At 39.9% G+C, this 12,782-nt stretch overlaps 1 protein-coding gene across 1 annotated transcript in view; it reads right to left on the bottom strand.

Moving 5' to 3' along the window:
- The window catches only part of LOC144587164 (serotriflin-like), a 55,680-nt gene that overhangs the window by 18,273 nt on the left and 24,625 nt on the right, over positions 1 to 12,782 (bottom strand). The window contains exon 7 of the mRNA XM_078386774.1: positions 981 to 1,075. Coding sequence (XP_078242900.1) covers positions 981 to 1,075 — 95 coding nt within the window. The remainder of the gene's footprint in view (positions 1 to 980; positions 1,076 to 12,782) is intronic.

The raw sequence follows: 12,782 nt of genomic DNA, 5'->3' as shown, positions 1-12,782 counted from the left end.
GTATGTGTGTTTAATAGCCAAATGAATTGACAAATATAAAATCACTAAAACATTGTTGATTTGTATTTGTCAGGGGCATTGATTCATGAAAATATGAATCGAAGAATTAGCAAATTTTTTGAATGAATTTGATTATTCATTTTTAATTGATGCCCACTTCTAAACATAGCCCATTGGTGTACATGGTCCAATGAGTCATACAGCTGAGACTTCTGCTTCATTTTGTGCAACCTGTGAAGCACTTTACATCTAGGGTGTACAGTGGCATTGAAGTTACTGTAATGTGCCACAGTCAAGGCTTCAACATTGAGAAGTAGGACCATTTCTGTCACTTGAGATAAAGGATGAAATGACATCCACCTGATTTCAGGTATATAAACTGACCAGGATTATAGCTAGGGCTTACTTCAGTAGTGGTGATAGGATAGTAATCTACACCATAACTGAGGATAAAAAGCCAGTTTAAGGGTGAATGGCAAGCTGCTACATTCTCTAGTTTTTAATGACAAAAATCTGCTGTCTGAGGCAGCTGCCGCATTCAGCCCAAAAGCCTGCATTCAATAACAGTTGTAGAAATATGACAACCTATGGCTTGTTGAGCAAATAGCATGGTTTGCTGAATCTAAGCCTTTGCAGAGGATTTTTGCAATATATTGTGTAAAGTCCTAGGATGAAAACAATTATAAGTAACACAAGTTTTTCTTATAAAAATATAACATAATATTACAAACTCTAAACAGAGTAATATGATTCTGTGCTACTTGGTCTGAGTGCCGGAGATCCAGCATTAAAACAGAACAACTTTCATTGAAATTTACATGCACACACACACACACACACAAATGCACACACACATTGCATACACAGTTCTCTTCTCATTTGCTGAAACACATGAAGAAGCTTCAGCACACAAGCCCTGTTTGCCCCAGAAATCATGTAGAGGCTAAATTAAGAACATGGTATTTAAAACTGGTACTTACACAGGACAATAACGGCACATATAAAGGTAAGGGTAAGCATTCCCTTGACAGTAGGCAAATGTACATCCAATCTTATGTGAACTATACCAAACCATCTGCAGGCAGAAAAACAGTTTTTTAAATAGTAAATTTTGACACAAAAATAAGTTGTGTGATTATACTATCATAGAATATTATTATTTCAGTGATATGAAATATATCTCCTTTGAAACTATTAGAGGGTACAATTCTTCATAAAGCACATAGGGCTGATTTTGTGTGGCATTGCTGCCTTTTTTGTGCATTTACACAAAATGGCACTCCCAGCTTCCTGGTGAAGGCACCTACATGATGCAGATTTCCCCATTTTGACACAGCATGTTTTAAGTGGGGAAAGCAAAACAACTTATGTGGACAACGAAACATCAAATGGCTAAAAATCCAATTGGCACAACTATGGAGTATAAATGGTGATGATATTGTCACCCAGTGCCCTTCATCTTTATTTTAATTTAATTTAAAACTTCCTATCCCTCCCTTTCAGATTCCAAGGCTCCCTAAGGCTGTCTTTCTGCCTGGGGAAGTCTTTGGGAGCATGAATTGGGGGAATTAAAATCCTGGATAGCTGGCAGTGGTCCCAATCCAGTGGCCAGAAAACCGGTGGCAATATTGTGATGTTAAAGGTTTCCCACCATCCAGCCATCCCCACCATCTTAGGCAGTTAGAATTCCTATTATCCTTCCTGAATGCATTTCTGTAATAAAAAGTGATTTTCTTATTTTCCCCAAATAAAAAATTTGGATCTGATCACTTTCAAAACATGAAGGATGCTCCACTAACCACTCAGGCATTTCAAAGAGCTGCACCTGTTGCTAATGTAGCTGCTATAAGGCAGTTCAGTCCTAACTAAAATATGTTGTGGCTGTGTTAGGTACACCCCTGTTCTACCCGCACATGATTGCCTAACGCACATCAGTGGCATGAGACAGTAGTACAATAGGAAATGCCTAGACTGACTGCTTAACTTGCAGTAATTTCTTGCAGAAAGTTGCTCCAGTTGCCCTAACACTGGTGGAAATGCATAATAGGATTCTGGCCATAGTTTTATTCTGAACCCATCTTTCATTAGGCAGAATCTCTAGTAAATACAAATTACAATATAAATAAATTTAATGCCATTGTAAGTATATACACAGTATACACATACAACGAAATTCACACAGACACCCAGAGACCAGAGCCACATGCACACACATAAAAAATTCCCAAACACTCCCCGCCCATTAAAAATTCCCCACTAAGAACACAAATACCTACACCGCAGGCTAAGTAACACTGTCCAACTGGTCACTGCTGATGGTCTTTAAGTTCATTATTAAGTGCAATTATAGCTCTGGAATAAAAACTATTCAGAAAACGTGTGACCCAAGTCTTAATTGTTCTGTATCTTCTGCCAGATGGCAACAGTTCAAAGAAGTTGTGGGCAGGATTGGGAAAGTCTCTGTTGTGTGACTTCCTCAGAAAGCAGGATGTGAAGATATCATCCAGGGTTGATAGCTAGAGCCCAATGATATTCTGGGCAATTTTAATGGTTCTCTGTAGAGCTTTTTTGTTCTCTACAGAGCTTCTCCCAAACCATACAAGAATGGCATAGGTTAGGACACTCTCAATGGTGCTACAATAGTAGGACAGAAGTAAATGCTGAGATAAATTGAACTTCCCAAACATTCTCAGGAAATACAGCCTCTTCCGTGCCTTCTTCACCAGCATGTTGCCATTTATATTCCCTGAGAGGTCCTCTGAGATGTAAGTGCCCAGAAATTTAGAACTACCAACTCTCTCCACTTTCTCACCATTTATATACAGTGGTAAATGTACATTTCCCTTCCTCCTAAAATCAATTATGAATTCTTTAGTTTTTTTTAATGTTAAGTGTAAGATTATTTTCTTTACACCACAGTATCAACCCTTGTACTTCCTTTCTATAAGCAGACTCATTGTTCTAATTTATGAGCCCCACCACTGTCTTATCATCTGCAAATGTAATAATTGTGTTGGTGTTTATACAGTGGGGTGCAATCATGTGTGTACAGGGAATAGAGGAAGGGACTTAGCACACAGCCCTGGGGAGCTCCTGTACTTAGTACCAAGGTAGAAGAATGGTGAGATCCCATCCTTACTGACTGTAGCCTATCTGTCAGAAAGTCCTTTACCCACACACAAATCTTCTGAGGTAATACTAGGTTGATAATTTTAAAAAAACAACCTATTGGTTAGAATGGTATTAAAAGCAGAGCTATAATCCACAAACAACAACCTTGCATAAATTCCCTGTTGTTCTAAGTGACTCAATACCAGTATGGAGAACAATGGACGTAGCATCATCAGTAGATCTACTTCTCCTGTATTTAAATTGCCATGGGTCCAAAGAAGGTGGAAGACTAGCCTTAATATAATCCAGCACCAATCTCTCAAAACATTTCATAATAACAGATGTTAAAACTACTGGTCTATAATCATTGAGAGATACCACAGCTGACTGCTTGGGGACTAGCACTCTAATAGATGTCTTCAAGCAAGTGGGGACAGAACACTGCAACAAGGATAAATTGAAAATATCCATAAAAACTCCAGCTAATTCTGCAGCCCAGCTCCTAACAACCCATCCCATGATTCCATCTGGTCCAGCTGCTTTTTGAACATTAATATTCTGGAAAACTCATCTCACATCTGAAATCTGCAGTAGTAATGGTTGTCTCTCAATGGTAGATTCTAGTGATGTACTATAGATAGTAGGTGCTGGATTAATGGTTGTTCCTGTTTACAGGAACAGCTGGAAACTCCTAGTCTGCCTCTGCTGGCATGTGTTTTGTGATGCTATTTGTGTATTTTGTTTTATTAAGAAGTTTGCTTTAAATGTATCTTCTTGTTTATATTTTTATTTTGTAAACCTCTTTGTGTTTGATTTTATCACAGAATGACATACATTCTCAGTGGGGGGAAGCTAATAAACATGTGTACATTTCTTTTCCTACCTGAGTATATGCAAAACTCGATCTCTGTTCCTCTTGTGGTCTTTTTATTCCATACTTGAAAGCTGCACTTGTAGAATTCCACGTACGGATAACATCAGACCATCTTCTGGCAAAAGTGGCTTGTGATATACTCTCACCACAGAGTATTCCTAAATTACAAGTATACTACTTTGTAGTGGTTTATAATGTTAATAAGGCACTGTCTTCTTCTGTGTCCCATCTCAGCTTTGTTCTCACCCCCCACAACCATGTACGTGAATGGCACCTTAGCAGCCATTTCAATGCAATTTCATCATACCCTTTTTGATACATGCCAGGTTAGGAATTATTTTGTTACTATGCTTAATAGACTGCTTAATTGGTGGTTTCTAAATAGCTTTGCACATAGATCTCGGTTATGTCTGCATGCCCAAAAGCTGTTGTTCTCGAATTTCTGCCTAGTTATGCCTAGAAGTGAGCAGTGTTTCATCTCTTGGATGGCAGCTTATTCCTGGATGCTCCAAATCGATCTGAATGGCCCTGCTTTCTTTGCATTGGGCCCGCCAGTTCTCTCCTTAGCCCTTTTTGAATGCCCTTAATGCCACCCTCTGCTACAAGGCAGCCCCTGAGATTTTTCAGAAACTGGAATTTGATGCTGGCTGATAAAAGTAATCCCTGCTAAATTAGGTAATAATTGTATATGCTGTCAAGTCAGTTCTATCTTTTGATAACCCTAGAGACAGAGCAATCCAATGTGGTTTACCACTCTCTTCTCATGGTGCACTGGGACTTTCCCAAAGCTGTACAGGCTGGTCTTCTCCCACAAGGCATAGCAAGGAAGAGAATCCCTGACCCCCAGCTCTGCAGCCAGGTACTCTAACTCAAAGAGTTATCCAGCCAGCCTTGCTGTATTAGGGTCTGACAATTATATACTTCATTTTTATTATACAGTATACAAGGCAAGGCAAGATTCAAAACTGGCAGCTCCCAGTTTATGGAATGCTCTCCCTCGGGAGATTAGGCGTCCCCCCCTCCCTTTTATTCTTCCGCTGACAACTGAAGACCCATCTCTTTAGGCAGGCTTTTAACAATCATGACTGAATCCCTGAATGCCTTCTTAGTGTTAAGATAGTTTTTTATTGTTTACTTGGTTTTAATTATTCAATTGTATTTTAATTAGCATATAGATTAAACTTCTTTAATGTTTAACTTATTATGTTTTTAATTCTATTCCTTTTAATATTGTGAGCTGCCTTGGGAGAAAGGCAGCCTACTACTACTACTACTACTACTACTACTACTACTACTACTACTACTACTACTACTACTACTACTACTACTACTACTACTACTACAATCAATGTTTTTACAATTTCGATTGACTATGCCTCGTATTTTTGAATACTAAGAATAACTCTCTTTTCCATGCTACTTACCATCTACAATTCTGCCATTCATAGGAGTGGTTTTGCCTGTACATTGCTGAGCCCATTCTTTAGCACTCTCTGCAGCTTCCTCACTCCACGTCTTCATAAAGCAAACAAAGAAATGTATTAGTTACCTTTTTGTTGAGCCTTAACAGACAAATGCTATACAATGGAGCACACACATTGAACAGCTAAACTCCCAACAATCAAATATTCAGCAGATAAATGAGCCAGATTCCAGTCCACCCCTTAGCCCCAACTTCCCTTCCTAAGAAGTCCATCTGCAAAATCTGAGCTTTCCCAAAAGGCTTCCACTGGCACTGGTTTAACTGTGAAGCTGCAAAGAAGAATCATATGCATATCATCCTTTAAGAAAGGTGTACAGTTCCTTGAACAGTTATTAATGCTTGCTTTGGAACCCCGTGCACATTTCTCCCTGCTGGAGCTGGTGAGCGGTGCTGGAGACATTCGAGAAAAAATTGGACAATCATCTGTCAGACCTACTATGATTTGGATTCCTGCACTGACCAGGGAGTTGGACTCAATGGCCTTATAGGCGCCTTCCAATTTCATTATTCTATGATTCTAAGCCACTGCATTTTACAGGTTCCTGTTGTATTCTTCCTGTTGTAAGAATATCTAACTTTTAAGCTAACAAAGTGCTGTGAGATAGTATTGAGATTGAGATTTTCATATAGGAGTAGCTACCCTGAAAGTCCACATTTTGGTAAATGCAAAAATTTCATTTATTGTCTCAAGAAACCCATTCAGAGTTGGGGGGGAAAAAACCTAAATCTAGTTACACAAGCCCCTACATTTTCTGTTTGCTGGTAGTAACTATTATGGAAGAGCTCCCATCTGTGGCTACCTCCCTTTATTAAAAGGAAACAATCTCTGTTTTCCAGATGGTCACCTCCTTGCCGACAGCTATTTCAAGTTACTTCATACATGCATTGATACGTTCTACTTTTGACACTTATGAAGAGTGAGCACAGCACCCAGGAGTCCATGTTTCGTTGCAGATGTTCCAAAGAACATGCTGAGATTCTCTACTGCCCCCCCCCCGTTCCCAACTACCGCTCAAGTGTGTTCCTGAGTTGCCATGCCAAGGCAGTTGTTCCAACTCTGTCTGCTCCCATGAGATCTTCACCCTGACCTCCATGACTCTCTTCCCCAAGACCCTACATGGGATATTTTCATGGAAAGTCATAGAATGGAGAGGAGAGGCTCATTTTAAGATGAAATCAGACATTAAAGAGAATGTACATTCTCTTCAACTGATGTGCTTTCTTCTCACAACAGAGTTTCCTTAGCAATCAGACTTTCAAAGTAAGCTAATGTTTCCCTTACACTGAACAGTTGCAAAACAAATTACATTCAATGCAAAATACTCAGTTGAGGAACATGTGTCCTTAAGACACAGGTTGAAATCCTGTTGCTTTAATTTACACTGTGTAAGACTGATGGTGTCATCAGCCATGGTGGTTTTTCAGAAATCAAGACTTTTTGATTCCAACTCCTCAAAAGGTCCAGAAGGTCTCTTAGGATCTCTTTCATTGTGCAGAAGCCATTGGAAGCATACGGTGGAGCAGGGAGACTTTAATGACCACAAATTATCACTGCCAGTAAAATCATGCCAACAGCAGCAATTTTCAGAAATTAGCCACCTAGAGTGCTCCGGTGGTCCAGATAGGCAGGGTATAAATCAAATAAATAAATAAAATAAAATAAAATAAATAAATAAAGTCTCTCCCCCCCCCCCCCTTAAGCTGTATTCCACAAGGACTTCCCTTAGACAAAAAGGATCCCAAAGAAGACTCCGAACCTTTGGTGCAGGAGGGTAGAAGTTTTTAATTAAAAAAACCCAAAACACTGAATTGATTATATCATCAGCCTTAAACACCATCAGTTTCAAGCAACAGAATTCCATTCATATATTAGCAGGTACACTATTTCTAAAAATATTATAAATGTATCTCAAAGTTGAGTCATGGCAAGTGGACTTCTTTCTGATTAGGCTGAAACGTTTCACTACTCGTCCAAGTCGCTTCTTCAGACTGAGTAGCTTGGATGAGTAGCAAAACGTTTCAAACTAATAAGAAAGAAGTCCAGTTGCCGGGACACAACTTCCAGATAACCTCACCTGGAGGACTGAGAATCTTCACAGATCATAAATGCACCTTCTATTTTATTCCAGGGGAAAGAGATGAATCCAATACCATCCAGTGTACTGGACATGCGCCATAAGCCAGTTTGCCTGCCTCAAGACAGTACGAGCAGATGAAGTGAGGACATCATGGAAAGAGCCTCGAGGTACCTTAGTCCTAAGGGATGGACTAAGGATCAGAGCTTGGAAAAGTTACTTCTTGAACCACAATTCCAGTGGCCATCCTTGGACTCTGAAATTTCCCACACAGGTCTAGGAATTGTAGTCCAAAAGGCAATCTCTTAGGTTCTGCTCAGAATGATATCTAGTGGATCAAGGATGGACTCATGGCTTGTTAGTGACCCTAGACAGAAGACCAGTTAATCCACATTGCACAGCACCAAAAGATTTTGTTGTGTTGGCAGTGGAAGATATCAAACTGCTTGCAGAAGCTGGATTGGTGTTAAATCTAACACATTGGGCAAAATCCTTTTGCATAAATTTGTGCCTGGTACAACCTGGATTGAGTGCTGGAAACATTTTATTTACATTGATTTAAAGTTTCCTATCTCTCAGTCCTATTTTAGATTCGGAGGCTCCCTAGGACTCTCCTTTGCCCTGGAAAAGCCTTTGAGAGCCTCAGGACAGAGAGAAGATTCTTTAAAAGTCAAAAATCACTGTTGGACTGCTGCCAGTGAGACTGGGACTGCCACTGGCAACAGGATTTTGCCCATTACAAAGCTGAAAGAGTTGTCATAAACAGCCCACCATATGAAAGTAAAAAAAAAAAATGAAGACCTGATTCTCATAGTAGCAGTGTTTTTCCTCTCCTGGAATCTGCAAATTAAATTTCTGTGTTTCGTGACTGGTTTTCAAGACGTAAGCATGAGATTCTTTTGAAGTCTTATTTCCCAAAGACAAAAACCTCCTCAGTCATGTCTCTCCTACATTGACACACTTTCAGCCTCAAGCAAGCACTCTCTGTAACATCTGTATTTGCCCTCAAAAAGCACTGGTCTGCAATCTCTACCATTCCCAGTGGTCACCACAGCTCCTGAAGTTGGTCAAAGGGTGCTCTGCTTGCCCGTCTCATAAGGGGAAGGACAGGCAGTAGGGAGTTGCACACTTGGCAGCTGCTGTTGCCAGGAAGGAAACAAAGGGGAGGGGGTGATGGTGAACAGGGAGGGGGAGTAAAGATTCTTCTCCAGGAGATGCTGAAATCTAGAACTGGCGCTGAGCAGAAATCAGAGAAAGCAGAAAACCAAGAGTTATCAATCAAGATCTGGGCTGGAAACCAAGATCTGAATAGGCAATTGTACTGAATTTTTGAGAAAGGCGGAAAGCACAGAGAGGAGTGAACACAGAAACCAGATCAAGGCAATGAACATTTAGCAGGCATTGTAGGCTGAGGAAGGATGTAGCTCACATATCTCAAGTCTCTAGATCTTTTCACTGAAGCCATTTTGAATACTTTGGTTTTCCAAGTGCACTATGTCTCAAAGTCCATATCAGCTCTGGAGTTACGACTGGAAAAAAGATTTGCCTGCAATGACATGGCAAAAACCTCCAACAGTTATCTGGAAACAAAAATGAATTATATTGTACCATCTTCAGCATATTGCTGGCAGTTGGACGCACTCTTCTCCTAATATTATTGTATGCATCAACAATTTCTTTCTGTTGCTTTTCAGAGAGGCTCATCGCCATGCCGTTCTCCCCCTGAAATTTAAAATAAATTTGTCAGTGATTGCTCAGATCTGAACAATTTCACTTCTTTTCATGTATCATGCTGAACATTAGTAGGAAAAAATGTTGATGTGAATCTAATAATAACAATAATCGTAGAACTGCACAGCTGGAAGGGACCCTATGGATCACTGAGTCCAGCTCTGGCCAAGGAGGCACAGTGGAGAATCAAACTCCCAGTATCTAAACCACTGAGCTATCCAGCAGTAACTGAGCTGCTGCAGGATGTTTAGAACATGTTAAGTGAAGTTCTCCAGAGTCATTGGTCAGAGAGACATATCTAGATCAAGGAAGATAAGAAAATAATTTTGCTTTCAAGAAATAATAGCTCACTGTTTCTTCAGAGTAAGCCTCACTGCACACATTTCTATTTATTGTTTAGGACTACAACTTTAACCCATTATTTAAGAAAGGCTGGGCTATTGAATCATCTGGTCAGGCTCATACCTGGCTTAGAGGCAGATGCAGCATAGCAGCCAAAGGCAGAAGGGTGATCAGAAGGTGCATCACTAGGGAAACAGAAATAATCAGCAAATGTTATTAGAATCTCCACTTGCATAAGCTGTTTATCGGCAGGCTCACACAAAGCTAACTCCCATTAAGTCAGGCAGAACTTAACTCTGAGTAACTGTGCTTTTAACTGTGCACTTAGAATTAATCTATGGAAAGGTATTTTCCTCTGCTTGTGGGGTTAGAGTTACTGTACATTTAATGGGATATGCATGTTAAACAGTGTGGTGAGCAGAAAGGAACAGCTAGGGGCTGCACCATAGCATCTCAACCACCTTCACCATCTGTCCACTAAGAAGTATTGGAGCCTTCTTAAAACAGTGCATCCAAGCTCCCTCTCACTTAGGTGCTCCATTGGACACCATGGTCAAGAACTATGGAGAAGTCCAGAAGAAACAAAAGGGGTGCATATCTCGTATTCACTTCCTCACTTATATCATTCACCAAGGCAACCGGACATGTGGAAAGCACTGGAGGTGGGTCATTACAGCAGATGAGCAATCCCACCTCCTGGCTTAGGATCCCCCTAGCTGGTCCACTTCTGCCTGCCTGCCTGTTTGCCTGCTTACTTACTTACATGCTCATGGGATGGCACTGGCTACCAGCTTCTTCCTTCATCAATCTCCCACTTGTGTCTTTGGAAATGCAACAACTCAGCCTGCTGAGATTCATGCCCCTTTCCCTTGAGGGTATAGGATATTACTGGTGGGGAGAAGTCTCTTGGCCCATAAAAACAATGGCAGGGAAGAGCAATAGAGGCCAAGAAGGAAATGGACTCCTATCAAAGAATCTCTCTCTCTCAAGTTGCTTTGGCTTTTTGGACTGAAAGAAAGATTAATACAACAGTGTGCCAGGATCGATCACTGTCTTTAAAATTTAGCAGAGGTGATACTGTCTACATTCAGTCTGGAATTTTGAAAAATTCTTTATGGCTCAGAAGATAAAATAACCCTGGCTCCTTCTGCTTGTATTAATGTGAGGCATTGAATTGTTGCAGCAGAAGAAAGAGGAGAGGAGAACTTTGTAGAAGACATGGGAGTCCCCTTCTGTACTATGGGGCAGAGTTCCATATAGCTGTCTGGTAATTCTATATCCCATTTAGGTCAGGGGATCTTTGTTCCAGTCATATGGTAGTAGATCTATGCAACCCCATTATGAAAGTGCAAGAAAAGGTGATACCTTTACTTGACCATTAAGGATATAAAACAAAGTATAATAATAATAATAATAATAATAATAATAATAATAATAATAATAATAATAATAATAATAATAATAATAAATGAAAGTGAGATTTTAAAGATAAATCATCTTCTTCAAGGCTATGTATCAAGTTCTTGTCGGTAACCCGGAGAACATATATATTTTTTCTTAATGGTTGATTAAAGGTATCCCCTGTTCCTTCATTTGTATTGTTTCCACTACCATACAGCCTTTTCCTGCTTTTCCCGTTATGAAAGTGACTCACAGTATTTGAAAAAGTGAATGAAAAACGGGGATCAGCATTATGGTTTGCAATTGTCAAATATGTGTGTGTTTTAGAAATATCTGTCTTGTTTTTAAACAGAAAACTTTTCATGTAGCTTTCACAAGTTGATGTGCCACAACATAAAAGCAATAGACTTCTTCAAAAAGTCAGCCATTAATAAAACTAGCAAAAAGCTAAAACACAGTATCCAGTAAAAATCAAAGAGGGGGAAAACCCTATATAAACAAACACAGCTCAACCCCACTTCTGTGACCCATAAAACCTGTAATAAGAACATGTCAGAGAAATCAAGGTTGGCTGGAAAGCTCTCCCATAGTGGCAGGGCCTGACACAGGCCAGGTGCTAATGAGTTCCTCGGCCAGAGCCATAACCAGCAATGCCCACTCCTTCCTGCTCACCAATCTGATTCTTTTTATTGACACTACTAGGCATGCAAGCAGAGCATCAGAACTGGGTGAAATTATTTTCTAGGCAGCTTCACCGCTCAGATCCTTCAAGACCTGAAGACTTTTAAAGATTAAAAACGGCCCTTTAAAATTAAGGCTTAGAAATGGACTGGCCATCAGTGCAGCTCAGAGGTCACCTGGTGTCACCAAAACCCAGTTCCACCAGGTCCATTCCACACCAGTGGAAATTTCCAAAAACAATCCCTTTCAGAGGAGAGGATTGTTGCCCATGAATCATGATGGATGCCACTGATGGCACACAGACAACTCGGTGGAGCTGGTGAACTCGTGCATGGATAACTGAAGGTTATTCATGTATCAGGTTGCACCATCCTAGCTGGTGCAACCTGGTGCCGACCATGCCTGGGTTTTGCTACCACCTTATCACCTCCAGTGAGTATAAAATTCAGGAGAGCTCCCAGCCTGGGTCTATGGCCAGGGAAATACTTCTCTGTATACGTCATTATAAATCTCTTTCCAGACTAGTTTGTTTTCCAACCACATCAATTTCATCCTGTCTCATTCTCCATCACCACCTTTACCCCAAATGACAATGGCTAGACACTGAAGAAGTAGATATTTAACAGGCCAAACCAATTGTTATCCACAGGCAGTGTGCCTCAGTAGTAAGGAAAAATATTTCTTTAATTTTATTTATTTAAAATATTTCTATCTCACCTTTCTCCCCAGAAGGACTCAAGGCAGGATAGAAATAGAAAGCATGACATTTGTAACTTGTAGAACAAAAGAATGCATATGTGCTTTTGTCCCATTATGTACTTTTGAAATTATTCATCCTGGAAAACAATTTTTATAGCAGGGCATGTTAAAATACCTCAGTAAAAATTACTAAGCTGCCTATATATGTTTAATTTTCCCTTGTGACACTAAATTCAGAAAAATCAGCATATAATATGTATTATTTTTAGGACTTTTTAAAAAAAGAAGTCATGCCATGGTTTTGAAAGCTAATAGTAAATATCTACTTCAGATGTGAAACACTGATCCGGGAAGCAGACACTTTCTCAAAAGAAAGGTTTTTGAT

Source organism: Pogona vitticeps, chromosome 1 (genome assembly GCF_051106095.1).
Source record: "Pogona vitticeps strain Pit_001003342236 chromosome 1, PviZW2.1, whole genome shotgun sequence".
Taxonomy (NCBI): domain Eukaryota; kingdom Metazoa; phylum Chordata; class Lepidosauria; order Squamata; family Agamidae; genus Pogona; species Pogona vitticeps.
The sequence above is the reverse complement of the archived record's forward strand: the minus strand, read 5'-3'. Positions and strand labels throughout refer to the sequence as shown.